At 41.7% G+C, this 27,512-nt stretch overlaps 1 protein-coding gene across 1 annotated transcript in view; it reads right to left on the reverse strand.

The window, feature by feature from the left end:
• LOC134349001 (deuterosome assembly protein 1-like) overlaps nt 1-27,512 on the reverse strand; it is a 102,973-nt gene that overhangs the window by 24,149 nt on the left and 51,312 nt on the right. Inside the window, exons 6-9 of the mRNA XM_063052835.1 lie at nt 10,092-10,206; nt 5,556-5,753; nt 4,136-4,216; nt 1,736-1,941 (exon numbers count right to left, since the gene is read on the reverse strand). Of these exons, the coding sequence (XP_062908905.1) occupies nt 1,736-1,941; nt 4,136-4,216; nt 5,556-5,753; nt 10,092-10,206 (600 nt within the window). The remainder of the gene's footprint in view (nt 1-1,735; nt 1,942-4,135; nt 4,217-5,555; nt 5,754-10,091; nt 10,207-27,512) is intronic.

The raw sequence follows: 27,512 nt of genomic DNA on the forward strand, positions 1-27,512 counted from the left end.
AATTTTAAGTGATTGTTACTTGTGATATATAAATTTATATAATGGCTCTTTACTGAAACCAGTGAAATATTTTCCTTTTACCACAAAGGCTTAATTACTGTTAGCAATTTTGTCCAGTGCAGGCCAGTAATCTTGCATTAGAAACGCTGTTGAAAGGGCAGGGTATTTGAATGAGTTGGTTTTATATTTTATTACAGGATTGGAATGCATCATCCAATATCTATCCTTTAGAATGAATAAAATTTATTCATTAATATTACTGTGAGCTTCATATGTACTTTAACACACTTAATGTGAAAATGTTTCTGCATTTCACAAATAATATTACCGATACAGTCTGGTACACTCAACAAGATAGTACAAAGAGCTACAAACTGATTCCACTGATGCTGAAATATGTATACCCTAATGTAAAAAAGGAATTTGTGGTTGCAAAAGTTAAATATCCTGGTCAAGAAAATGGGTTGGTTTACCAAAGTTTTCATAAGCAAATAGTGCTTTAAAATAGTTTTATCTGGGTAGTTCGCACAAGTTATTATTTCCAAGTGAAGTCATATCAACTGGTAAACTAGCATATGTTTTTCTATGTACAACTCATCTTAATTCAGCTGTTGTTTTTCTGAAATTGGTTGAACGATCAATGATTGCAGTTGTGAAATGAGGTGACAAATATTGTAAAATCCTACGAGTTAGGGCATCACCCAAACCCAAATGCAGTGTGGAAGATTAATAGTGCAGATTTACTATTAAGAGCTGAGCATTGAGTTGATCCATCTAAACAAGGTATAGTAATTTGCCTGATACTTTATTTTTAAAGGCATATATTTCTCCCAAAATTCCAGATTATTTTGGTAAGAGATGATTCTTTCTTACTGACATAAACTGGAGGTTCGGAAGCAACAAACAATCATCATTAAATATTCACAAACAAACCTCACACAGGGTTTGGTCAACAATATAATATTTATCTTCTGCAAACAGCATCTGTCAGGCTCAGTCTTCAATGTTTTGGATAATGGAAAAGGCACCTCTGCTTAATATTTCAATAATACTTGAGTAATCTTACATATGTATTGTTTGATTAAGTATTCTTATTCTTTTAAGTATTCACGATGGGTTGTATGTATAAATATATGAATTGCATATGTCATCACACTACCACATGATATGAGCCGACCTTGCTTAAAGTAAACATGAAGTTAGACCCACATTTCAAACTCTCATGTCTTCCTTTGAATTAGTTTAATGCTTTGAAGTTACAAATCATAACAATTCCTTCACTACTGACAGCCTTTTTGTTCAACTAATATCTGAGCTGAACGATATGACAATTGGCCCTTGATCAGCCTGCGTGTGCAATGGTGTGATCCCATTGACAGGGCAGACCATCAGAAGGGGCTGCCCAGTCACACTGAAAATGTTTGTGTCCTCTCCCTTGCACAATTTTCCTCATCTCTACGCTAGTCTTTTATACAATTGTACAGTGGATGTCACAGGGACAGTACTTTAAGCAATCAGTATAGCTGTAACATTGCAGCCACAACATCTCCATCCAGTTTCTGCTGGGAACAGATGATCACAGCACTACTGCCCTAATTCATGATTTTTATGCAGGGGATCCAACGGGGCATTAGTATCTATGCAGCATATTTAAGATACCAAAAGGGGGCAAACTAGTTTCTATGCATATGCTCTAAAACAGCTGCAACAAAGTCATGGAAATGCCCATATTTACCTGTTTTCACGTTCTTTCAGCTCTGCCATAGCATACTGTGTATGTCGGAGAGCTGCCTCATATTTTTCCTTGCTAGTCCTTGTAGACGTTTCCAGTTCTGCCTTTAGTCTTACCAAGTCCTTCTGTAACAGTTTATTATCATAACCCAGTTTGTGGATAGAGGCTGCATACGCATTCTGAAGCTCCTTCAGTTGATTATTTTCTACCTGCAAGGAGATAATAAATGTACTGAAATATGATCAATCTTAATCAAGATGGTCGTTCAATCAAGAATGAGCAGACTTTATTGATGTTTCTCTGTAAATTTCTAAGTTGCTTTTTCATAAAATGTGACAGAAAAACTATAACCAAACCACACAGTTCTGTATTCATGAAATAAATCGCTTAAATTTAGACAATAGAAGTTATGATCCAACAGAGCTATAAAATGACATTAGTCACAAGCAGTATGGCAGTGAAAAATTATATTTAGTCTGTCAATCTATTATTTAAGGAGCTTCAGATACACAGTGTTAAATGCTGGTTTTTAATACGCTCAGCACTCTTCAATTCTTATGAAGGTTTCTTTTGGGGAGAAAAACAACAGATCAGGAACAGGCAATGGTAGGATGATGCATGGTAATCTCCCTTGTCTCCATAGTTTTCCATCAGGATTATGCATGTATACAACTGACGGAAATATGAACCCCACTGCTTCCTAAGTGCCAGAATTTAGTGGTGACTGGAAAAGGGAACAAGAACCAATGTGCAGCCAAAGTATAGCAAGCATTCAGTAAGTTTTATCTCTCGCTGCTTCATAAGCTGAAAACGTGCAGAGATAGAGCCTGGGAAAATGAAACCATTTTCAACCAGACTCATGTTCATGACAGCACGCTATGCATACATTACTTGCTGTGTTTTCTACATTAAAATAGTGTCAATGATTTCTCTGACAGAGACATTTATTAAGACAGAGCTGAATCATTATAAAAATGATATAAATAAAATCACACTAAAAGAAATAAATAATTAAATAATTGAAATAAAGTAAAATGAAGAACTTGCAACATACATCAAAGTTGCTGGTGAACGCAGCAGGCCAAGCAGCATCTATAGGAAGAGGCGCAGTCGACGTTTCAGGCCGAGACCCTTCGTCAGGACTAACTGAAGGAAGAGTGAGTAAGGGATTTGAAAGCTGGAGGGGGAGGGGGAGATGCAAAATGATAGAAGACAGGAGGGGGAGGGATAGAGCCGAGAGCTGGACGGGTGATAGGCAAAAGGGGATACGAGAGGATCATGGGACAGGAGGCCTAGGGAGAAAGACGGGGGGGGGGGTGACCCAGAGGATGGGCAAGAGGTATATTCAGAGGGACAGAGGGAGAAAAAGGAGAGTGAGAGAAAGAATGTGTGCATAAAAAGGAGTAACAGCTGGGGTACGAGGGGGAGGTGGGGCCTAGCGGAAGTTAGAGAAGTCAATGTTCATGCCATCAGGTTGGAGGCTACCCAGACGGAATATAAGGTGTTGTTCCTCCAACCTGAATGTGGCTTCATCTTTACAGTAGAGGAGGCCGTGGATAGACATGTCAGAATGGGAATGGGATGTGGAATGAAAATGTGTGGCCACTGGGAGATCCTGCTTTCTCTGGCGGACAGAGCGTAGATGTTCAGCAAAGCAGTCTCCCAGTCTGCGTCGGGTCTCACCAATATATAAAAGGCCACATCGGGAGCACCGGACGCAGTATATCACCCCAGTCGACTCACAGGTGAAGTGATGCCTCACCTGGAAGGACTGTTTGGGGCCCTGAATGGTGGTAAGGGAGGAAGTGTAAGGGCATAAAATGAAGAACTTACTATTTCAATGGTGATCCATTGAAATGGTAAGTTCTCCCGGCATGAAACTGAGGGTTGAATGTCAATTGCATCCAGAAGGTCTACTCAGGGAATCCCAACACTTCACAGGCTCAATGGTGAGATCAAAAATAGAGCCACATAAGACTCAGAGAGTCTTCAACGTCCAGGTTTGACCATGTATATGTGGAAGTCCAAGACAGACAGCTGACATTTTGTCCTTTGGTCCCTTTGGAATCATCAGTTTAACAATATTGTTATAACAATCTTATGCAGTGATAAATGTTTTTATGAAATGCTGAATGCCAAATTAAATATAAACTCCAAATACATTTTTGTAGTCAGACTTGTTTATAAGTGCCATTCATGAGCGATAGTTAGATCCATTCTTCCACCCTTTTAGTTGAATAACACTGCACAGAGCTCATGGTCAGAGAGCAAAAATACTTGTCAAAGTAACACAGAGAAATTTGATCTAGTTTCGTTGGGAGTCTCCACGTTTTATAGAATTTAAAAAATAGTAATATCTTCTCCAATAACACTAGCTCATTTTTCATGTTCATTTCCATTTACCATTGATCTCTCCAAAATTTGCAATGTTTCTTTTAAGTGTTTGTTCTCCACTTTAAGAGGCTCAAGTTGGTCCACAACCATCTAGAATTCGGATACAAACATGAGTTACACAATTTTAAAAATTGAGTTAATTCACATAACAAATGGATAATTTTCTGATTCCACACACATCAGTGTCAGACACTGTATTTGGTTACAAACTTTGGAAGGAAGTACTCTTGAATATTAAAAAGAATGATGAAACAAAGAATGAAGGCTATCAAACATACTCATCAAAGCACCCAAATGTTATTATGCTTTCATTTCAGAGAATGACACTTTCACATCATAATCCAAGATCAATCTATATGATGCTTATTCATGTTAATATCTGTTTCTTGGCAGATCATGTTACAGACTGTAGGTTAACTGCTCGCTTTTAGTCTGTAGAACTAATCTGGTTCTGAACTCCACCTTATGGCTTTTCATTGATAGGGATAATTTCAAAGAATACTTTTCAGCAACCATTGTCAAAAGACTCCTAATTGAAAATATCCTTCAGCATAGTTCTATGGAGTACTCCATGTGGAGTACTGTGCTCAGTTCTGGTCGCCTCACTACAGGAAGGATGTGGAAACCGTAGAAAGGGTGCAGAGGAAATTTACAAGGATGTTGCCTGGATTGGGGAGCATGCCTTATGAGAATAGGTTGAGTGAACTCGGCCTTTTCTCCTTGGAGCGGCGAAGGATGGGAGGTGACCTGATAGAGGTGTACAAAGGCATAGTTTTCAGGTGCTTGGAAGTAGGTACAGAGGAGATGTCAGGGGTAAGTTTTTTATGCAGAGAGTGGTGAGTGCGTGGAATGGGCTGCCGACGGTGGCGGTGGAAGTGGAAATGATAGGGTTTTTTAAGAGACTCCTGGATAGGTACATGGAGCTTAGAAAAAAAGAGGGCTATGGGTAAGCCTAGGTAATTTCTATGGTATGGACATTTTCGGCACAGCTTTGTGGGCTGAAGGGCCTGTATTGTGCTATAAGTTTTCTATGCTTCTAATGCCACAACTCCAACAAAATTTCTGAAAAGCTGATGGGATCAAATTTCACTATTCTACATGACCAATTTCAGATGCTTTGACAGTGCAAAAGAAAAGCAACATGGAGAATGATACAGTAAAGACAGTGATCAATGAAGTTCCATACAGTAACAGATATAACTAAAAAGGCTTGAAAGTGTACAAGAGTACTTATTCAAAGTTCATGTATAAATTGTGAAATTACATAATCTTAGAGAAAACACAAAATATAACATGACCTTTAGTACTGTGTTTCTGAAAAGTTAATTTAGCTGCAAAACAATATCCTGTGTTCACCTCTAGAGTAAAGAACTCATTTTTTGATTAGCTGTTAATTAGTTATCAAACGTGAATACTTAGTTTTACAGACCCAATATTCAACTGAAATTTGATCTTTTTTTTCCAGTTCAGGGCTGCGTTGCTTTTCCAGATGAGTAGTTTTCTCTGTGACAGTTGCTATGGTGATTTCTTTTTGATCAAGTGTTGTAGCAAGGTTAGAGACCTCTGTTCTAATTCCCATCAACTCAGAGTTATGTGACTGTTCCTTCTCGCAGATGCAATTCCTGAACTACAACAGAACATTAAAAAAAAGTTTGAAATATTTTTCAAATCACAAGTCTGCTTTCATGATATATTGCCACTTTAAGCAACTCAGTTTTGAGGAAATACAACAGCATTGGCAATATTATATTGATAGAAAAAAAGATTTTATAATTAGAAGGTCAATGAGAACATTATCCTTTCTGTTCTAGTACTTTTGTTCAAATCCAAAATAGGAATAACGTTTCTTAACCTCTCCCTGCTTCAATCTCTTGCTGCAAAAAGTCCATTATCACCTTGGTGCCTAAGAAAAACAAGATAACTTGCCTTAATGACCAACACCCAAGAGCTCTGACATCTACCATCATGAAGTGCTTTGAGAAGCTGGTCAAGGCACCTATTAAGTGTAGCCTTACAGACAACCTCGACCCACTGCAATTCATCTATTGCCTAAAACAAGTCTATGGTAGATGCTATTTCCCTTGTCCAACACTCATCCCTGGAGCATTTCAACAATAAAGTCATCTATATCAGATGATTGACTGCAGCTTCACCTTTAATACTATAATTCCAAGCAAGCCCTTCACCAAACTCTGGAGCCTGTTGGTCAATGCTTCCCTCCGCAGCTAGATCCTCAACTTACTGACCAACAGACTGCAATCAGTCAGGTTAGGCAGCAACACCTTTGCCACAATTACACTCAAGACTGGTGTTCCAACAAGGTTGCTTCCTCAGTTTCCAATTCTACTCACTGTACACTCATGACTGTCTGCTTTAACTTTATCTACTACAAGGGTTCCCAGCCTAGGGTTCATGGACACCTTGCTGAATGGTATTGGTCCATGGCATGAAAAAAGCCAGGGACCTATGATCTACAAGTTTGCGGATGATAACCCTGTGGTTGGCTATTTCTCAAATAACAACGTGTCAGAGTACAGGAAGGACATAGAGAGCTGAGAAACATGGTGTTATGACAGAAACCATTCCCTCAATGTCAACAAAAGAAAAAAGAATGGTCTCAAACAAGAGAAAACCTGCAGATGCTGGTAATCAAAATAATACACACAGAACACTGGAGAGCTCAGCTGGCCAGGCAGCATCAGTGGAAAAAGAGTGAACAGCTGATGTTTCGGTCCTGGTGGAGGGTCTCGGCCTGAAACGATGACTGTTTACTCTTTTCCATAGATGCTGCCTGGTCTGCTGAGTTCCTCCAGCATTTTGTGTGTGTTACTAAAAAAAAGGATGATCATTAATTTAGGGATGGGGCATTGGACATGTCCCTGTCTACATTGACAATGTTGAGTCTGAGAGATTCAAGTTCCAAGGAGTGAACATCATCAACAGCCTATCCTGGTCCTGCCACAAAAACACCACAGCCAAGAAAGCTCACTACACCTCTACTTTCTCAGGAGGCTCCCATCGACCATTACCAATTTTTAATCAATGCACCATAAACATTACCTTATCTGGATGAAGAAAAGCTTGGTGTGGCAACTGCTCTACACGTGACCACAAGAAACTACAGTGAATTTGTACACAGATCAGCACATCACAAAAATCAGCCTCCCCTCCAGGGAATCTGTCTATACTCCTCACTGCCTCAGTAAAGCAGCCAGCGTAATCAAAGACTCCACCCACCCTGATCATTCTCCCTTTCCCTCACTCCATTGGGCAGAAGATACAGAGTCCGAAAGCATCTGCCACCAGGACAGCTTCTACCCACTGACGTAAGACTATTAAATGGTTGCCTAGTTTGACAAGATGGACTCTAACTCATTATGATTTTGCCCTTTATTGTTCACCTGCTCTGCACTCTCTCCGTAGCTGTTACACTTTATTCTGCATTATTATTGTTTTACCTTGTTCTCCCTCAATGAACTGTGTAATAATTTGATCAACATTTTGGGCCAAGACCCTTCTTCAAGACTGGAAAGCAAGGAGAGAAGTCAGAGCAAGAAGATGGGAGGAGGGGAGGAAGAGGTGAAAGGAGAAAGCGGGGGGCGGGGGGCTGGTGAAGTAAAGAGTCGGGAAGTTGATTGGTGAAAGAGATAAAGGGCTAGAGGAGGGGAAATCTGAGAGAAGAGGGTAGAAGACCATGGAAGAAAGGGAAGGGGGATATAGTATCTGCCATATCAGTCATAAGAATCTTTTAAATATATTTTAATTGTAATTGTAATTTATCTATTATTTTCACCTGTAGACAAGTACACAAATGACCCTGCCTGCCTTTTTATCCTAACCTGCAGCAGAGGTCATGCATATCATATAACTGAGAACGCAACACAACAAAACACACCAAAAATATCGAGATCTTAGTAAATTAATATACACAAGGGATTCTGCAGACACTGGAAATGCGGAGCAACACAGACAAAATGCTGGAGCAACTCAGCAGGTTGGACAGCATCTATGGAAAGAAATAAAGAGGCAATGTTTCAGGAAGAGACCCTTCATCAGGACCTAGTAAAATAACTCAGAGTGCAATTCTTTGGGCTCATTTGGGAGATTGAATAGCTGGTGACATGGTACAAAGGGGGAGGCTGGATGAAGGAAGAATACATGTGGATGAATGTGGTGTTCAGAAGTTAGGCCACAGCAACTACAATGGAGTAATCGGTTATTTCTATCCTTTCTGGTATTCCTGTGGCCTTGTTTTTATTTAGTATAATTTGCATTTTTAACTGTTAAATAAAGCGATAAAATGCTATTCCCTTTTTTCAGTTCCTTTGCTTCTGCCATGGCTGTTCCCAGGATGCAGCATTCCTTTCCAGGACATCTGAGATGTCCTCCTTCTTCAGAGAACAAGGTGTCCCTTCCTCCACTATTGATGCTGCCCTCACCCCTCATCCCTTCCATTTCCCAAATATCCATGCTCACCCCATCTTCCGGCTGCCTTAACAGTGATAGAGTTCCTCTTGTCCTACCTACCACCCCATCAGCCTCCACATCCCCTGCAACTTCTGCCATCTCCAAAGGGGTCCTAATTCTAAGCACATCTTCACCTCCGCACCCTCTGCTCCCTCTGCAATTCCCTTGTCCATTCACCCCTCCCCACTAATCTCCCTCCTGGCACTTATCCTTGCAAGCATCCTAAGTGGTACAACTGCCCATTCACCTCTCCCCTCACCTCCATTCAGGGGTCCAAACAGTCCTTCCAAGTGAGATAACACTTCACCTGTGAACCTATGGGGTCATCTACTGTATCCAGTGCTCCTCGTGTGGCTTCCTCTACATTGGTGAGACCTGTCATAAACTGGGGGGCAGCTTTGTTAAGAGCTTATGCTCCATCTGCCAAAAGCAGAACTTCCTGTTGCCAAACACTTTAATTCCAATTCCCAATCCCATTCAGACATGTCAGTCCATAGTTTCTCCTTGTGCCAAGATGAGGCCTTCCTCAGGGTAGAGAAACAACACCTTATATTCCATCTGGGTAGCCTACAACCTGATGGCATGAATATTGATTTCTCCTTCGGGTAATTTTTTCCTTGTCCCTCCCCTTTTCTTCTATTCTTCCCTCTGGCTTCCAATCTCTTTTGAACTGCCTTTCACTTCCCCGTGTTCCTCCTCCTCCCCTTTCTCCAATGGCCCACTCTCCTCTCTTATCAGGTTCCTTCTCCTCCAGCCCTTTACCTTTCCTACCCACCTGGCTTCACCGATCACCTTCCAGCGAGCCTCCTTCCCCTCCACTGACCATTTTATTCTGGCAACTTCACACTTCCTTTCCAGTCCTGAATACGGGCCTCAGCCTGAAACATCGACTGTTTATTCATTTCCATAGATACAGTCTGATCTGCTGAGTTCCTCCAGCATTTTGTGTGTATTGCATTAAATACAACAATCAGTAGCACTCTAAATTGAGTTTGCATAACTATTAATTTTTTGCTATCTCTGAATTTGGAGTCATTTTGAACTCATGATTGTTGGAAACCTTATCATTAAGGCATACCAGCACTTGGGCAAAAAAAAAGAGTAACCAAATTAAATTGGTTCATTATTCTCACATTTACCAAGGTACAGTGAAAATTTTGTTATGCATGTCACATACAAATCATTTCAACACATCATTACATTGAGGGAAAAGCAATAACAGAATGCAAAATATAGTGTTAAAATTACAGAGTAGAAGTAGCACAGGCAGTCGATAAGCCATGAATGAGGTAAATGGTGAGGTCAAGAGGTCTGTTCAATAGACATTGAAGGTAATTTTGCTGTTTGGATTTCTGGTGTAGATCAACTTATAGAAAAGTAACATAGTTAAAAAAAGTCAAATTGTAAATTTTCATGGCTGAATAATATCACAAACCAAACTAATGTAACATATAAGAAGTCTTAACTTACACTACAGCTGACAGGTTTATTAACATACTTTATTGCTTTCCTTGTTCCTGTCCACGTGCTTACTCTGCAATCTTTGTAACTCTTCATCCTTTTTGCTGAGCTCATCCTTCTGCTGATTACAATGTGTTTGTGATAAGTCAAGCCTACAACAAAATAATGCGCATTTTCAATTCCACGTGATCTTAAGAAATAGTATTATTTTTATGGAAATTAGAAAGATTTTGATCCTAACCTAAACATTTCTTCTTGAATGTGAGCTTAACACTACTGTAAGAGAAACTTATCTTCTATCCATGTAAATGCAGCCGATGAACTTATTTGATAACTTTAGATAAATTTTCTTAATAATAAAAACGTGACTTCAAATTTTAAAGAAGTAATTGTATTAATTATTACAATTTTTTTTTCAGTTGATTACAAAAATTTGTAAGGTTTGTCAAAAACTTTCAGGCTATCTTTTGGATCAGTCAGTGCATGATCTCCAAGGTCGGGAAGAACTATATCGTTCAGTGTGGCATTGCGATGGTAATAAAGGCCAGCATTGGGCCTGTATCGTAAAAAAATACAACCACGTTGCCAACATGATGTGTGGAATACATAACATTAATAAGAAAAGTTCACAGATGAATAATACCTTTTGTGTCAAGGACTTAATTCATAGCTCAATCCATTAATGATGGAACTAAATTTATAAATATTTGGGAAGTTCCAGATAAAGTCCAAGAAGAATTAGTTTAAAAAAAGGATATCTTAAAAGTTGTAACAGGAAAACAATGTGATTGAATATAATTGCAAAAGTACTTTGGAAAATTCAATCAAATGTAAGTGTAAGTTTTACAGATTCTGGTAGCACTTTATTTTGAAGCACGCATCAGCCCTGTGTTACGAGGGGAGGGGGTGCGGGGAGGATGCATTCCTAGAAACGGTGAAACCACGCCACTTATCCAATAAACATGAGTTGAAAAAATACTTTGTGTTTCTTTATGTACTTTTCTCCCCACACATAAAATTCTGTAAGAGTAAGTTTTATTCCGTATCTCAAATTTCTGGGTACTGTACTCTGTGAGCTTAGAAGTATGAATCTCCATTACCCTAATGATCAACACGACCACCTGTGTATTCACATTCACACCGGTATTTTGTACAAAAGCATAAGCAGCCATAGGTCACAATGAACTTCATGATAATTAACTAGTTATTTATGAGCTTGATTCAGCTTTTGAATGAGATTTAGATAGTAATATCAAGCAGACTAGTTATTGATAAGGTTTTCTTGACAGGATGATTGAAAGACAAAAACACCCTTCAATCAGAATATAACTCCCTGTTTTTTTTACATTACTCTTAGTTCCCTTTCCTTGGAACTACAAATGCAATCACCTATTGGTACTTGAATTAGCTGAGGATTATGACATTTCAAAATTTTGTGCCGATCTTTATCCAAGTTATCTGCAGTCATTTAGCAAACCCTGTTTGCCTCCATCTTTCTACCACCCATCATCCAGCACTTAACTGTGTTGGAAACTTGTATTGAATCCAAACACCAATATTCTAATTTGTCATTGATGGCCCAGGATGAACCCTTTGGCATTCTTTCAGTGAGAGTCAACCAACCTAAAAACAACCAACTTATTATTATTTGTGTTTTTTTACCGTTAACCTTTCCTCTATTCACACCAATATTGCCTTTGACATTTTAAGCTTTTCTAGAACACTGTTATTGAAAAAAAAAATCCAGTGGTTGCTCAAGAAACTCTACTGGAGTCATTAGCAAGATTTTCCGCTCATAAAAGATCTACCCAATCATGATATGATTTTTAAAATGTGCTATTACCATATTCTGAAAGATGAATCCAAAATTTTATCTCTCTCCCTGATTTTGTAATTGACAATGCTACAGTTACGTCTTCCAGTCTCTGGAGATATTTCACAATCAGTGGAACTTTGGAAGATCATCTATAATGCATCTTCTATCTGTGCAATTACCACCGTCAGAGCCCCTCTCTCTGCAATTACCACCGTCAGAGCCCCTCTATCTGTGCAATTACCACCGTCAGAGCCCCTCTATCTGTGCAATTACCACCGTCAGAGCCCCTCTCTCTGCAATTACCACCGTCAGAGCCCCTCTATCTGCAATTACCACTGTCAGAGCCCCTCTATCTGTGCAATTACCACCGTCAGAGCCCTTCTCTCTCTGCAATTACCACTGTCAGAGCCCCTCTATCTGTGCAATTACCACCGTCAGAGCCCTTCTCTCTCTGCAATTACCACCGTCAGAGCCCCTCTATCTGCAATTACCACCGTCAGAGCCCCTCTGTCTGTGCAAATACCACCATCAGAGCCCTGGAATGCAGAGTATCTAGTCCTTATCCAGCAATTTCTTCTTGGTGATAATTATTACTATATATTTCTCATTGTAATTAGAACCTTAGCTTCCCTCCATTTCTGCCACATTCACTGAGTCTTCTGCAGTAAAGATGTAAAACTTCAACTTTTCTTTGTCCGAACTATAATTCAATTATAATTTTCACATCTTGGAACTCATATTCATTTTTGTTAATCCCTTTTAATGTGGTTGTAAAGGCTCTAATTTCATAATTTTCCTTCTAATTTATCTTCTCCTTCAAGCAATATTTTTAGTTATTCAATCCTACTTCTTAAACATCCTCCAACTTGTGGTGACATCATAACATTTTTTTTAATGTGATATAATGTCTACCTCCTGAGCTGGCATGTTTGAATTCTCTGTCTTGTGTAGTTTTTATTACTCACCAGAATGTATATTTGTTGATAATTTGAAACTTTTCTGTAATTGCTTGTTAGGAGCCAAACATTTTAGACTTATCTCCTGTTCCTCAACCAAAGGACCAAATAATGGAAAATTTTAATTGAATTGCTGACAGCAGAACTGTGAAAGGTTGGATCTACTGTACATTAACTGAGGCTGTTTTGTTACAGGAAAAATACAGCCTTTTCACTAATTAACCAACAGCACTGCAAAAATTAATTGTTGATATGAATTATTAATTATGCACCATACAAAAATGATGGCATCAACATATCCACTAAATTACAAAATACAACTACCCCTGAAACTCAACAGAAATATAATTCCTTAAAACCATTGTTTATATGAAGAAATTATATGACTGGTCTCTGTAGTTCCGAAAGTTAGAGCAAGTAATTTTGGCAGGCATAGCATGGTAGCAAATCTGATCCAATAGTTTGCTATCCGAATAAATAGGTTAAAACTCTCCCTTGACAAAAGTTTTCTCATGAGGAGTGAGCAAAGAAGTTTATCTAGAATTAACATGGATCTATTTTTATTACACATCTGGTTTCTCACAAACTGTTTCAAGTTATAGAAACATAGAAAATAGGTGCAGGAGTAGGCCATTCAGCCCTTCGAGCCTGCACCGCCATTCAGTATGATCATGGCTGATCATCCAACTCAGAACCCTGTACCAGCCTTCCCTCCATACCCCCTGATCCCTTTAGCCACAAGGGCCATATCTAACTCCCTCTTAAATATAGCCAATGAACCGGCCTCAACTGTTTCCTGTGGTAGAGAATTCCACAGATTCACCACTCTCTGTGTGAAGAAGTTTTTCAAGTTTATCAAGAAGTATATCAAGTTCATCAATCAATTTGTTACATATAACCACCTGGCAAAGCAATTCTTTACCAAGAGCCCGCATTACTGGAATCCCAAATGGATGTTGAGTCAAACACTGCATTCACACGCTGCCCACCAGGTACTAGTTAATTCCTCAACACTTGTGGCCACCGGCAGCAATTCATGCAGATCTGTGCCAGTCTTTATGCTTTCATTTCAAGAGTCCTGGGTGGTAAGACTGGCTGTGGGGTAACATTCTCACAAACAGGCTTATGCTTTAACAATTAATGGATGACAGCAATTGCTGCTCTGAGTCAGATGATCATTATCATCTTGACTACTGAACCCATCTGTGAGGGAAGTGGTATACTGTATATATTGTAGGAAACTCTCCCCTGTAGCAGAGGACACAGAAGCATGGCAAACGCGTCAGCATTTGAACACGACTTAATGTGGATCCATACAGGCCAATGCTTCCCACAATTCTTCTCGCTAATGTCGGATTGTTAGAAAATAAAGTGGATTACCTGCACCTGCGTTTGGACCAGTGGGAGATGAGGGACTGCTGCACACTCATCTTGACAGAAACCTGGCTTCAGGACGCCACTCCAAACTCGGCCATCCAGCTAGAAGGTCTAAACTCCTTTCAGGTAAGACCCGCGGGGGAGGTCCGTGTGTCTGCATCAGTAAGAACTGGCGTGTGAATGCCTTGGTAGAAACGGCCCACTGTTCACCGCAGATAGAGTTTTTAATGGTGAAGTGCAGGGCCTTCTGCTTACTGAGGGAGTTCGCTGCTATGGTGATTGTTGCTGTTTACATCTCCCCCATGCTAGTGCCATTAATGCACTGCAGGCCATCTGCAACCTCGAAGCCACTCATCCTGATGGTTTCTTCATTGTTACTGGTGACTTCAGTCCTGCCAAAGTTCTACCGGCATGCCAACTTGTCAACCAGAGGAGAGAAGGCATTAGACCTGGTTTATACTAATGTTCGGGGAGCCCACAAGGTTGCTTTCCACCCTCAACCCGGATACGCAGACCACAAAACCATTTTGCTAAGTCCTGGTTAACTGGGTCAAACCAGTTCACAGGGAGATCAGGACCCGGCCAGAAGGTGCTACCTCATTGCCTCAGGACTGTTTCAAAAGCACAGACTGAAGCATATTCACGGAGGCAGCTACGTATGATCACCACATCACCATTGATGAGCATGTGGGATCAGTAGACAGCTACATAGGAAAATGCATAGAGGACAATACTGTGATTAAGCTTTACACTGTCAGGGCAAACCAGAAGCCATGGTTGACTGCAGAAGTGCATGCATTGCTTAGGGATCAGGACACTGCCTTCAGATCGGGTACAGTATAGGACGACCCTAAGGTCAGTGAGCGTTGTGTTGTCACGTGCCATCAGGAAGGAAAGGCGAGGGTACTCACAGAAAATTCACAGGCACCTTTGTGACGCCGGACTGAGGGATGATCTCACTGAAACATACGGAATTTTCAAGGAGTTCGAAAGAGTAGATCCAGAAAAGGAATTTCCCATGGTTGATGCGACCAGAACCACCGGTGGTGAACCTTTGCAATTCTCAACCAGGCATCTTCTGCCTCCGAGAGGAGACGTGTTTGACAAACTTACCTCCAGTAAACTTGATCAATTAAAAAAGGCAGAGACAAGAATGAACCTGATCTGGAAGCTCATTAAAGCATTGTTAGGGTGAATGGCCAAAACTGTCTTCACCGCACACTAACTTTTATCAACACTGCTGCAAATTGCTGCTTTGTATTCTTGTTCCCAATTGTCACAGAAAGATCATGGATATGCAGCTAAGTGATCCCAAGCTGACAAGGATAGAAACCCTTAAGACTACCTGCTGAAGGGCTCCAGACTTCAGATCGTATCACCATAGATGTCATGTGCAGAAATTTCAATATGCCCCACAAGATGGAAGAAGTCATGAACAACATCAGTCTCTCAATTCACAAAATGTGGCATGCCACCACACGTTTAAAATTACGTGGGCTTTCCAGGAAACAGCTGCCAATAATCATACCACCCACATAAACCCATTATCCAGGTTGCCCAAACAGTGCAAGCATCTAATGCAGAGAACAAGTCCCTCATCAGTAATCCCACAGAAGAGGTAATTGGGTTTGGAATTAATGGCTTTGTGGTAAATTTTGCGGATGAAATGAAGATAGGTGGAGGGGTAGGTACTGCTGAGGAAGAAATGGGAAAAGAATGGGCAAAGAAGTGGCAAATTGAATACAGTGTTGGGAAATGTGTAATAATGTATTTTGGTAAAAGGAACAATAGTGCAGACTATTATCTAAATAGGGAGAAGGTTCAAACATCAGAGGTGCAGAAGGACTTAGGAATCCTCATGTAAGACTCCCAGAAGGTTAATTTACAGGTTGAGACTGTGGTAAAGAAGGCAAATGCAATGTTGGCATTTACTTCAAGGGGAATAGAATATGAAAGCAAGGAGGTAATGCTGACTCTTTATAAGAGACTAGTCAGGCTGCACTTGGAGTATTGTCAACAGTTTGGGCCCTATATCTCAGAAAGTATGTATTGTCATTGGAGAGAGTCCAGAGGATGTTTACAGGATGATTTGGAGAATCAAGAGGTTAACATATGAGGAGCGTTTGGCAGCTTAGGGCCTGTACTTATTGGAATTTAGAAGAATGCGGGGGGATCTCATTGAAACTTACTGAATGTCGAAAGGACTAGATGCGGTGGATGTGGAGAGGATGTTTCCTGTGGTGGGGGTATCCAGAACTAGAGGGCACAGCCTCAAAATTGAGGGGCGACCCTTAGAACAGAGATAAGGAGGATTTTTTTAGCCAGAGAGCATTAAATCTGTGGAATGCTCTACCACAGATGGTAGTGGATGCCATTTCTATGGGTATAGTTAAGGCGGAAGTTGATTGTTTCCTGATCGGTCAGGGCATCAAAGGATATGGCAAGAAGGCAAGTGTATGGGGTTGAATGGGATCCGGGATCAGCCATGATGGAATGGCAGAGAAGACTCGATGGGCTGAATGGCCTAATTCTGCTCCAGTGTCATATGGGGTTGACCACACTTGAACAGGCATCAACAGAATCCACAAAGGCCATGGGTAAATTGGCCACGTGCTCCAAAAGTGGAAGACATTAGACAGCATTGCTGATGTCTTGAGCCCCAAAATTATAGAGTAAGTGAGATCATCCTCTGATGCGGATCTGTTGCAAGAGTCACCACGTTTTTCATTTTGGTATCTCAGGAGGCCATTAACTAGATTGGCAGATTGGATATCCATGTATAACATTTTTATGTTAACCAAAAGATATATCAACACAAATAAAACAATAGTTACTTGCTTAAGAACCAAATCAAGTCCCATGTATTTGCTTGCTATGGAAATGCCTTCCTGCAAGTAATTTTGGCACTGCTAAAAAGAAGAACTTTTTTAATGAGTTATTTTGCTTTTGATTTCATTTAGAATTGCCATTATCATAACACTTCACCTACTCGGCTTTTAATCTCATAACCTCTGCCTGCAGCACTGTTTCATTCTTACTGCTTGCCTCAAGTTGTTTCAAAGTCCTCTTGAGTTCCTTTTCAAGATTATCTAGTTCAACTGGCCTGTGGAAATAAGCAAGATGCAATTAATTACAAAGAAAAAATGTTTGCGTATATGTACAAAACACTCATAACATGGGGATTCCCTGGATGTTTTAAAGCCACATCAGTAGTTTAGAGGGGAAATCACTGCTCTACTATGGAAAATACGGCAACTGGTTTCCTCATTGCATCTTGATGAGTCTGCCTTTGTAGAATATTGGTAAAGGATAATAATAAATCAGAATTTTAAACACCATTCTCCTACACTTTAACAATACAGTCCTACCTGTTCTAACCTACTAATCTGAGAGCAGATGGGATCTTGATTTAATGTCATATCAGATGAATGGTGTCCTTGAAAGCCACTAAGTGGTTTTCAGGAACATATAGCACTTTGTTGGGTGTCCAAAGTCTTCCAACACTACATTTCTAAGGAAATCATAACTTGTCTTACAACTACCTGTATTTCAGACGAACAAGAGAAATGCTATAATAAGTAGCAAAGCCGCCATTCTGTCCCTTGCATCTACTCTGCCATTCAATAAAATCATGGCTTATCTTTGACCTCCATTCCATTTTCCTGAACAAACCTCATGTTTTTTTATTATTTACAAGTCGAGCACGGTAACAGGCCCTGCCCCTCTGGCCCACCCAATCACACCCCTGCGATTAATTAACTTACTAACCCGTATGTCTTTGAAATGTGGGAGGACACCCGCACATTCATGGGGAGAAGATACAAACTCCTTACTGACAGTGGCAGAATTAAACTCAGGGAGCTGGTGCTGTAAGAGCATTGCACTGTCCAATACACTACCAAGCCACTGGTTATAACCTCCGATTCCATTCATGTCTAAACATCTACGGTGTCAACCTGCTTCCTGGATATCAGAATCAGATTTACTAACACTGACAAACATTATGTCATGAAATTTGTTGATTTGCAGCAGAGTAGAGTGCAATACATAATAATAATAAAAGGAACTATAAATTACAATGGGAAATATATGTATATTTTAAAAAACAGATGAAATAAGTAGTGCAAAAAGAGAGAAAAGAGAGATAGTGCACATTGGTTCATTGTCCATTGGGAAATCTGATGGTGGAGGGGAAGAAGCTGTTCCTAAAGCATTGAGTACATGTCTCAAGGCTCCAATACTTCCTTCTTGATGGTAGCAATGAGCAGAGTGCATGTTCTAGGTGATGGGGGTCCTTAATGATGGATGCTGCCTTTCTGAGGCATTGCCTTTTGAAGGTGTCCTCGATGCTGGTGAGGCCAGTGTCCCTGATGGAGCTGGCTGAGTTTACAACTTCCTGATCCTGTGTGGTCACCACTCCATACCAGACGGTGACTGAACCAGTTAGAATACTCTCCACAATCATCAGTAGAAATTTGCTTGAATCTTTGGTGACCTACTAAATCTCCTCAAGCTCCTAATGAAGTATAGCTGCTGTCATGCCCTCCTTGTAATTACATCAATATGTTGGGACTGGGACAGATCCTCAGAGATGTTGACACCCAAGAACTTGAAACTGCTCACCCCTTCCACTGCTGATCCCCCGATAAGGACTGGTGTGTGTTCCCTTGACTTCCACTTCCTGAAGTCCACAATCAGTTCTTTGGTCTTACTGACATTGGGTGCAACGTTGTTGTTGTGACACAACTCAAAAGAAAGGGATCACCATGATTGAATGGCGAAGTACACTCAGTGGGCCAAATGCCTAATTCTGTTCCTATGTCTTATGGTGTTATGGACTCAACCAGCTGATATATCTCACTCCTGTACACCTCCTTGTCACCATCTGAAACTCTGTCAACAATAGTTGTATCATCGGCAATTTGATAGATGGTGCTTGAGCTGTGTCTGGTCACTCGGTCATGTGTAGTGAGAGTAGAGCAGAGGTCTAAGCACGCATCCTTGAAGTGCATCTGTGTTGATTGTCAGTGAGGAAGAGATGTTAATTCCAATCCATACTTATGAGGATGTCGAGGATCCAGTTGCAGAGGGAGGGACAGAGGCCCAGGTTTTGGAGCTTGTTGATTGGTACTGAGGGTATGATGGCATTGAACACTAAGCTGTAATCGATAAACAGCAGCCTTGCACGGGTACTTCTGTTGTTTAGATAGTGCAAGGCAGAGTGGAGAGCCAGTAAGATTGCATCCACTGTAGACTTATTGCAGCAATAGGCAAATTGCTGTGGGTCCAAGTCCCTGCTTAGGCAGGAGTTGGTTCTGGCCATGACCAACTTCTAAAAGCACTTCCTCACAGTAGATGTGAGTGCAAATGGGCAATATTCATTGAGGCAACTCATCCTGTTGTTCTTAGTCACTGGTATGATTGTTGCCCTTTTGAAGCAGGTGGGAACTTCCGACTGCAGCAGTGAGAGATTGGGATGTCTTGAGCATGCCTGCCAGATATATTCATCACTGAGTATTTCAAGACATCTTGGGTCAAGAATTCCAACAATTCATTCCCCTGCAGATGAACAAATTTATCTGCATCCATAATGGCTAGTCATTCACTTTGAAAAGGTAACCACAGGCTTTTGTCAGCCCAGCAAAGGGAACTAACTCCCCTGTGTGTACACTACCAAGCCCCTTTAAAAATTTGATCATTTCAGTGAGATCACTTTTCATACTTCTGAACTCCATAGTTTAGTCCCCCTCTACTTAAACTTTCCTCATTTAGCACACCTGTCATTCCAGTTATTTCAAATGAAATTCACTGAAATATCCTAATGTAAATAAAAGATCTTCAGTTTTGTAAATCATGGCATTGCATGTTTTCATTTATAAAGTATAACATAATTTCATTATTTACAATACTTTACACCCATACCTAAAGGACTAATGTAAAATTATACATTATACAAAATTCAGATTAGTAATGACACATGTGAGAATTAAACGAATTGCAATCCCAAAAAAATAGATTTTGGATTTGCATACAACAGGTCGTTTGGATAAAATCTTGTCAAGACTGCAATTTGTGCTTTAATTGTATTTTAGTATGTTTTTTTCTCAGCTGAGGAGTCAGGAAATGATGTATGATTATAACATTATCAAATGGATATTGTATCTATTCTGCTCTATTAAACCATGCGGAAATCTGTTTATTACAAAAGGTGTACTGTACATAAACATAATAACAAAGCAAACAGGAAAACTGAAATTTCCTCAGCTACAATAAGGATTCCCATTTCTCATCTATTTGCACAGGCATCTTCCTATATTTGAACAGCTATCACCCAAATCAGTTCAGCAGACAAGGAGCCAATTTTCTCTGAATGATTAAAAATTAGATTTTTAAATATATGCTTCTAATAAAATTATTAAGAAGCCCAATATTTATTATGTTACTACTCAATTAACAAGTAATACAGATCACTGATAGTCAGGTCATCCCATTACCAACAAATCTGCACAGCATCTGGTAACCCTGTGATCTCCATCATGGAGGCAGACATCATTCAAGAGCATCATTTTAGAAAATAAATCCTCACAAGGTGTCAGGCCCGATGGTATAGCTGGAAGGGTACTAAAAATCCGTGCTGACCTATTGGCTGGCATGTTGATGGACACTTTCAGTCACTCACTGCTGCAGTTGGAGGTCCCATCTGCTTCAAAAGGACTTCAATCGTACTGGTGCCCATGTAAACCAGGATGAGCTGCCTCAATGACTATTGGCCAGTAGCAATCACATCTACTGTGATGAAGTGCAAGGACCTTTTCCCACTGCAATTTGCCTACTGGCACAACAGTATACATAGAAACATAGAAAATAGGTGCAGGAGTAGGCCATTCGGCCCTTCGAGCCTGCACCGCCATTTATTATGATCATGGCTGATCATCCAACTCAGAACCCCGCCCCAGCCTTCGCTCCATACCCCCTGATCCCCGTAGCCACAAGGGCCATATCTAACTCCCTCTTAAATATAGCCAATGAACTGGCCTCAACAGTTTGCTGTGGCAGAGAATTCCACAGATTCACCACTCTCTGTGTGAAGAAGTTTTTCCTAATCTCGGTCCTAAAAGGCTTCCCCTCTATCCTCAAACTGTGACCCCTCGTTCTGGACCTCCCCAACATCGGGAACAATCTTCCCGCATCTAGCCTGTCCAATCCCTTTAAGATCTTATACGTTTCAATCAGATCCCCCCTCAATCTTCTAAATTCCAACGAGTACAAGCCCAGTTCATCCAGTCTTTCTTCATATGAAAGACCTGCCATCCCAGGAATCAATCTGGTGAACCTTCTTTGTACTCCCTCTATGGCAAAGATGTCTTTCCTCAGATTAGGGGACCAAAACTGCACACAATACTCCAGGTGTGGTCTCACCAAGGCCTTGTACAACTGCAGTAGTACCTCCCTGCTCCTGTACTCGAATCCTCTCGCTATAAATGCCAGCATACCGTTCGCCTTTTTCACCGCCTGCTGTACCTGCATGCCCACTTTCAATGACTGGTGTATAATGACACCCAGGTCTCGTTGCACCTCCCCTTTTCCTAATTGGCCACCATTCAGATAATAATCTGTTTTCCTATTTTTGCCACCAAAGTGGATAACTTCACATTTATCCACATTAAATTGCATCTGCCATGAGTTTGCCCACTCACCCAACCTATCCAAGTCACCCTGCATCCTCCTAGCATCCTCCTCACTGCTAACACTGCCACCCAGCTTCGTGTCATCCGCAAACTTGGAGATGCTGCATTTAATTCCCTCATCCAAGTCATTAATATATATTGTAAACAACTGGGGTCCTAGCACTGAGCCTTGCGGTACCCCACTAGTCACCGCCTGCCATTCTGAAAAGGTCCCGTTAATTCCCACTCTTTGCTTCCTGTCTGCTAACCAATTCTCCACCCACACCAATACCTTACCCCCAATACCGTGTGCTTTAAGTTTGCACACTAATCTCCTGTGTGGGACCTTGTCAAAAGCCTTTTGAAAATCCAAATATACCACATCCACTGGTTCTCCCCTATCCACTCTACTAGTTACATCCTCAAAAAATTCTATGAGATTCGTCAGACATGATTTTCCTTTCACAAATCCATGTTGACTTTGTCCGATCATTTCACCGCTTTCCAAATGTGCTGTTATCACATCCTTGATAACTGACTCCAGCAGTTTCCCCACCACCGACGTTAGGCTAACCGGCCTATAATTCCCCGGTTTCTCTCTCCCTCCTTTTTTAATAAGTGGGGTTACATTAGCCACCCTCCAATCCTCAGGAACTAGTCCAGAATCTAACGAGTTTTGAAAAATTATCACTAATGCATCCACTATTTCTTGGGCTACTTCCTTAAGCACTCTGGGATGCAGACCATCTGGCCCTGGGGATTTATCTGCCTTCAATCCCTTCAATTTACCTAACACCACTTCCCTACTAACATGTATTTCACTCAGTTCCTCCATCTCACTGGACCCTCTGTCCCTTACTATTTCTGGAAGATTATTTATGTCCTCCTTAGTGAAGACAGAACCAAAGTAATTATTCAATTGGTCTGCCATGTCCTTGCTCCCCATAATCAATTCACCTGTTTCTGTCTGCAGGGGACCTACATTTGTCTTTATCAGTCTTTTCCTTTTTACATATCTATAAAAGCTTTTACAGTCTGTTTTTATGTTCTCTGCCAGTTTTCTCACTGGCTCTCCACTAAGCCTTGGACCATCTGGACAACAGCAATACCCATAGCAGGCTGCTGTTCATAGCTCACTATTGAACACCATCATCCCCTCAGTACTAATCAACAAGTTTCAAAACCTGGGCCTCTGTAAATCTTGACTCTCAAGGTTGTTGGACTGGATTCTAAAGCAGGCTTAATGAGTGGGCTTGTAGAGAACAAATTATATACAAGGATTATATGAGGAACTTCGAACAATTGCGGGCGCAGAAACGATGAAATTCTTGTTTGACTGTTAGACCTTTGCATGGCCCCTTCCTTTAAGATCTTGATAAGTGAAAAAGGTTTTGAATCTGCTTATACAAACATTTTTTTTGCTGTTCTGAGCACCACTAATATCTGAATTATTTTTTGCACATTTTGGTTTAACATTAATTTATTAAAGAGTGTTGGATCTAAAATCGGTGCACAAGCAACTCTGTGCTATTTGAGCAGTTGCTAGCCAAACTGTATGTATGAAAATAGAACCTACTGAATTTTGACCTTTTGTTTGGTTACGAGTCCCAACCCAAAATGTGAACTCATACTGACCTCACAATGGTGCTTCATCTACTAAGTGCTTCCAAATTTAGTTCTGTTTTGATCTTCCTTTAAACTTAATTTGAACTTTTTGTGCTTATATATTGACTGCTGACTCAAATCAATCAATTCAAATGAAATAAATGAGAACAACAGGAATTCTGCAGATGCTGGAAATTCAAGCAACACACATCAAAGTTGCTGGTGAACGCAGCAGGCCAAGCAGCATCTATAGGAAGAGGCGCAGTCGACGTTTCAGGCCGAGACCCTTCGTCAGGACTAACTGAAGGAAGAGTGAGTAAAGGATTTAAAAGCTGGAGGGGGAGGGGGAGATGCAAAATGATAGGAGAAGACAGGAGGGGGAGGGATAGAGCTGAGAGCTGGACAGGTGATAGGCAAAAGGGGATACGAGAGGATCATGGGACAGGAGGTCCGGGAAGAAAGACAAGTTGGGGGGGGTGACCCAGAGGATGGGCAAGAGGTATATTCAGAGGGACAGAGGGAGAAAAAGGAGAGTGAGAGAAAGAATGTGTGCATAAAAATGAGTAACAGATGGGGTACGAGGGGGAGGTGGGGCCTTAGCGGAAGTTAGAGAAGTCAATGTTCATGCCATCAGGTTGGAGGCTACCCAGACGGAATATAAGGTGTTGTTCCTCCAACCTGAGTGTGGCTTCATCTTTACAGTAGAGGAGGCCGTGGATAGACATGTCAGAATGGGAATGAGATGTGGAATAAATGAGGACCATTTTTATATAATTTCAATGTTAAAAATTACTAATTTCAGAAAAAAAATCTTTGAATTATGCAGAGATTGAACTGATTTCAATGATACATTTCCTGTCTATGGAAAAGAGAAATGCTCAGCTTTGTAGGATAAATGCACATGGATAATAGCTGCTATCTTCCATGAACTCTATTGTGGCTTACTAGGAATGGTGCAGTGTGTAGAACTGCAGATAATATTGCCAAGGGCGAGAATCACATCACACTTTATAAATGATATTGAACAGGACAGGATCAATTATAATGCACTAGTCACCTTTCCAACATCATACAAACAGCAAGTGATATGTTATCCAACATTGTTTTCCAGTACAAGTGTCTGACACTCACATACAAAACTTGATCTACAAACTCCCACATTTTCTATTTCAACACTATTCAAATATATACTCAGTTAATGTCGGGAGACTTCAGAAGGCAGTTAACCTCACTGGATGCACTTCCTAGTTTCAACGGAACTTCAATGGAATTTCCAAGATACTGAACTGAGGCCTGCACATATCCAACTAAGAACTCTGAACAAACCGTTGAAACTAGGAAGTGAACTTCTGACTTCAACTGTAAGTGTGAGGTGTTGTACTATCAGAGGACAAAACAGGGTAAGACTTGAATAGTGACTGGTGAGATCTTAGCCGTGTCAAAGAATGAAGGGACCTGGCAATATAGATCCATAGTTCCTTGTGTAATGTTCAGTTATATTGGCTTGTATATGTCTAGGGGAAATTCCACCCAGCATCTGCCTCAATGCTTCACACGGGGTCAGTTGCCGCCCGAATCAATCCCAAACATCAATCATCAGCCAGCACACCCAGTAAATTTTAACAAGTACACTTTATAATTACTAATTCTATGACATTAATATAAATTCAATACAGAAAAGAAAGTAATAAAAAAAAAGCGCCAACGCTTATCAAAGTCCAAGTTCTTCGTGCGCAACCGTTGGAGCTCAATCAATTCCTGACGACCACCCGGATCCTGTCGACTCACGGCTCGGGACCACCCGAAGTGATCGACCGGAGCCTTTCCACACGTCTGCTGTCCTCTCCGTCTCTCCTCCGACTTCCCGTCAAAAACCCCGTTCCCAGTTATATGAGACAGCATTATCATCCGAAAAAAACAATACATGAACACCCATTGGCTAATAGCACTCTGCTATCTGTATTAACCCAAGCAAATGTCTAGTTAGAGACTTACTCAGCATTTAACATAACAAAGAAGCATTCCCCAGTATAACATAACAAAGAAGCCATTTTAAATCTAACAAACAAAAAAGAAAGACCCCGTACACTCTCCCCCCACCAAATAAAAGTCATGCCCTCATGATGTTAACAGGGTTCACCAGTGCTCCTTGTAAAACACAAAACCCAACCCAGGTGCATAAAGCAGTGACATGACTTCTCAGGGCTGTAGAGATCACACCCTGTTCTCCCTGCGCTGTATAAGTCAACCTCTCCTGGGGGATGCCTACTCCTCTGAGACCTCTGTACTTCCTCTGCTGACTCTCCCTGTTCAGACACCCCAGGTGACACCCCGGGCCTGCCTGTTGGACCCTCACCCTCACGGGGACCCCTTGGCACCTGTGAGCCCTCTGCCTCAGGTTCTGCCTCCACCCTCTCCTCCCCAATCCCGGCTGTAATACAGGCGGCTTTGCAACACCCTCCCTCGTTTCCCCTAACTCAGTGATGGAAGGGCCAGGAGCCTCTTCTCCCGGCACTGGGGAATCAACGAACGGAAACAGGTACCACGCGTCCGAATCATCGTCTTCTGACGACGTATCCCTTTTCGAGGTGGAGACCGGCCCCGTCTCTTTCGCAGCGGGCTCTTCCCTCGCCCCGCGCCCTCGCAGAGTTCTCGTACCAGCCGTAAACTCCCATTCGGGCTCTGAGTCTACCTTCACCTCTCGACCCAGAGGCAACAGGTGGTTCCGATGGAGTACCTTGACAGACCCCTTCCCATCTTCGGGTCTCACCCGATAAACAGGGAGATTCGGCATCTGACTCTCCACCACATAGGGGGTGGCTGCCCAACGGTCCGCCAACTTGTGCTTACCAGGTAGTCCTAAATTCCGGATAAGGACTCGGTCTCCCGGCAATAGCTGGACGAACTTTACTTTCTGATCATACCTCTTCTTATTCCGCTGGTTCTGCTTGGTGGCTGCCGCCTCAGCCAACTCGTACGCCCTTTTCAACTCTCTCCTCATATCGGACACTTACTTCAGATATGGCTTCGAAGGTATTTCACCCGCTTCAGTCCCAAAACACAGATCAATGGGCAACCTCACTTCCCATCCGAACACAGATAATAGGGCGAGTACCCCATAGCGTCATTGCGAGTACAATTGTAACAGCGAACCAAATGGGTGATGTGCTGACTCCACTTACTCTTCTGTCCAATCTCCAAAGTGCTGAGCATGTCCAGCAGGGTCCGGTTAAACCTCTCGGGCTGAGGATCACCCTGCGGGTGATAGGGGGTGGTTCTGGATTTCTCAACCCCAAGCATATCCAGTAATTCATGGATAAGCCTGCTCTCGAAGTCCCATCCCTGATCACTATGGATCCGCTGGAGAAGGCCATAATGAACAAAGTACTTCTCCCATAACACCTTCGTCACTGTAGTCGCTTTCTGATCCTTAGTAGGAAAAGCCTGCGCGTATCTAGTGTAGTGATCCATGAGGACCAAGACATTGCGGTGTTGCTGGTGTCTGGCTCAATAGACAGGAAATCCATACACACCAGGTCCATTGGTCCCGCACTCTGCAAGTGGGATAACGGGGCCGCCTGCGCAGACAGGGTCTTCCTCCTGACGCAACGGCTACAGGTCTTACAGTATTCTTCCACCTCCCCCCTCTTCCGGGGCCAGTCAAACCCGTCCTTGACTAATCCACAGGTCTTCTCTACCCCTAAGTGACTGGAATCATCATGTAGAGCCTGGAGCCCAGTCTTCCGATACTTCTCAGGCATGACCAGCTGCCAGCGCCGGGGGTGGTCCGGGGGCGACGTGACCCGGTACAGGACGTGGTTCTTCAGCTTCAACCGGGGCCACTCCTTCAGTAGTAGGGGAACGGAGGCATGTTTCACCTTCTCCACCTGGCCCATATCACCCTGGCTAACCGCGTACCAGATAGTGCTAATGCTCGGGTCATCATGCTGAGCCGCCTCCACTTCCTGGGGACTCAACTCCAGCAGCTGCCTGTTCCTCAGAGCAGTCAAATTACAGTAAACAGTGGGTAGCACATC

This window comes from Mobula hypostoma, chromosome 7 (genome assembly GCF_963921235.1).
Source record: "Mobula hypostoma chromosome 7, sMobHyp1.1, whole genome shotgun sequence".
In the NCBI taxonomy this organism is placed as follows: Eukaryota; Metazoa; Chordata; class Chondrichthyes; order Myliobatiformes; family Myliobatidae; genus Mobula; species Mobula hypostoma.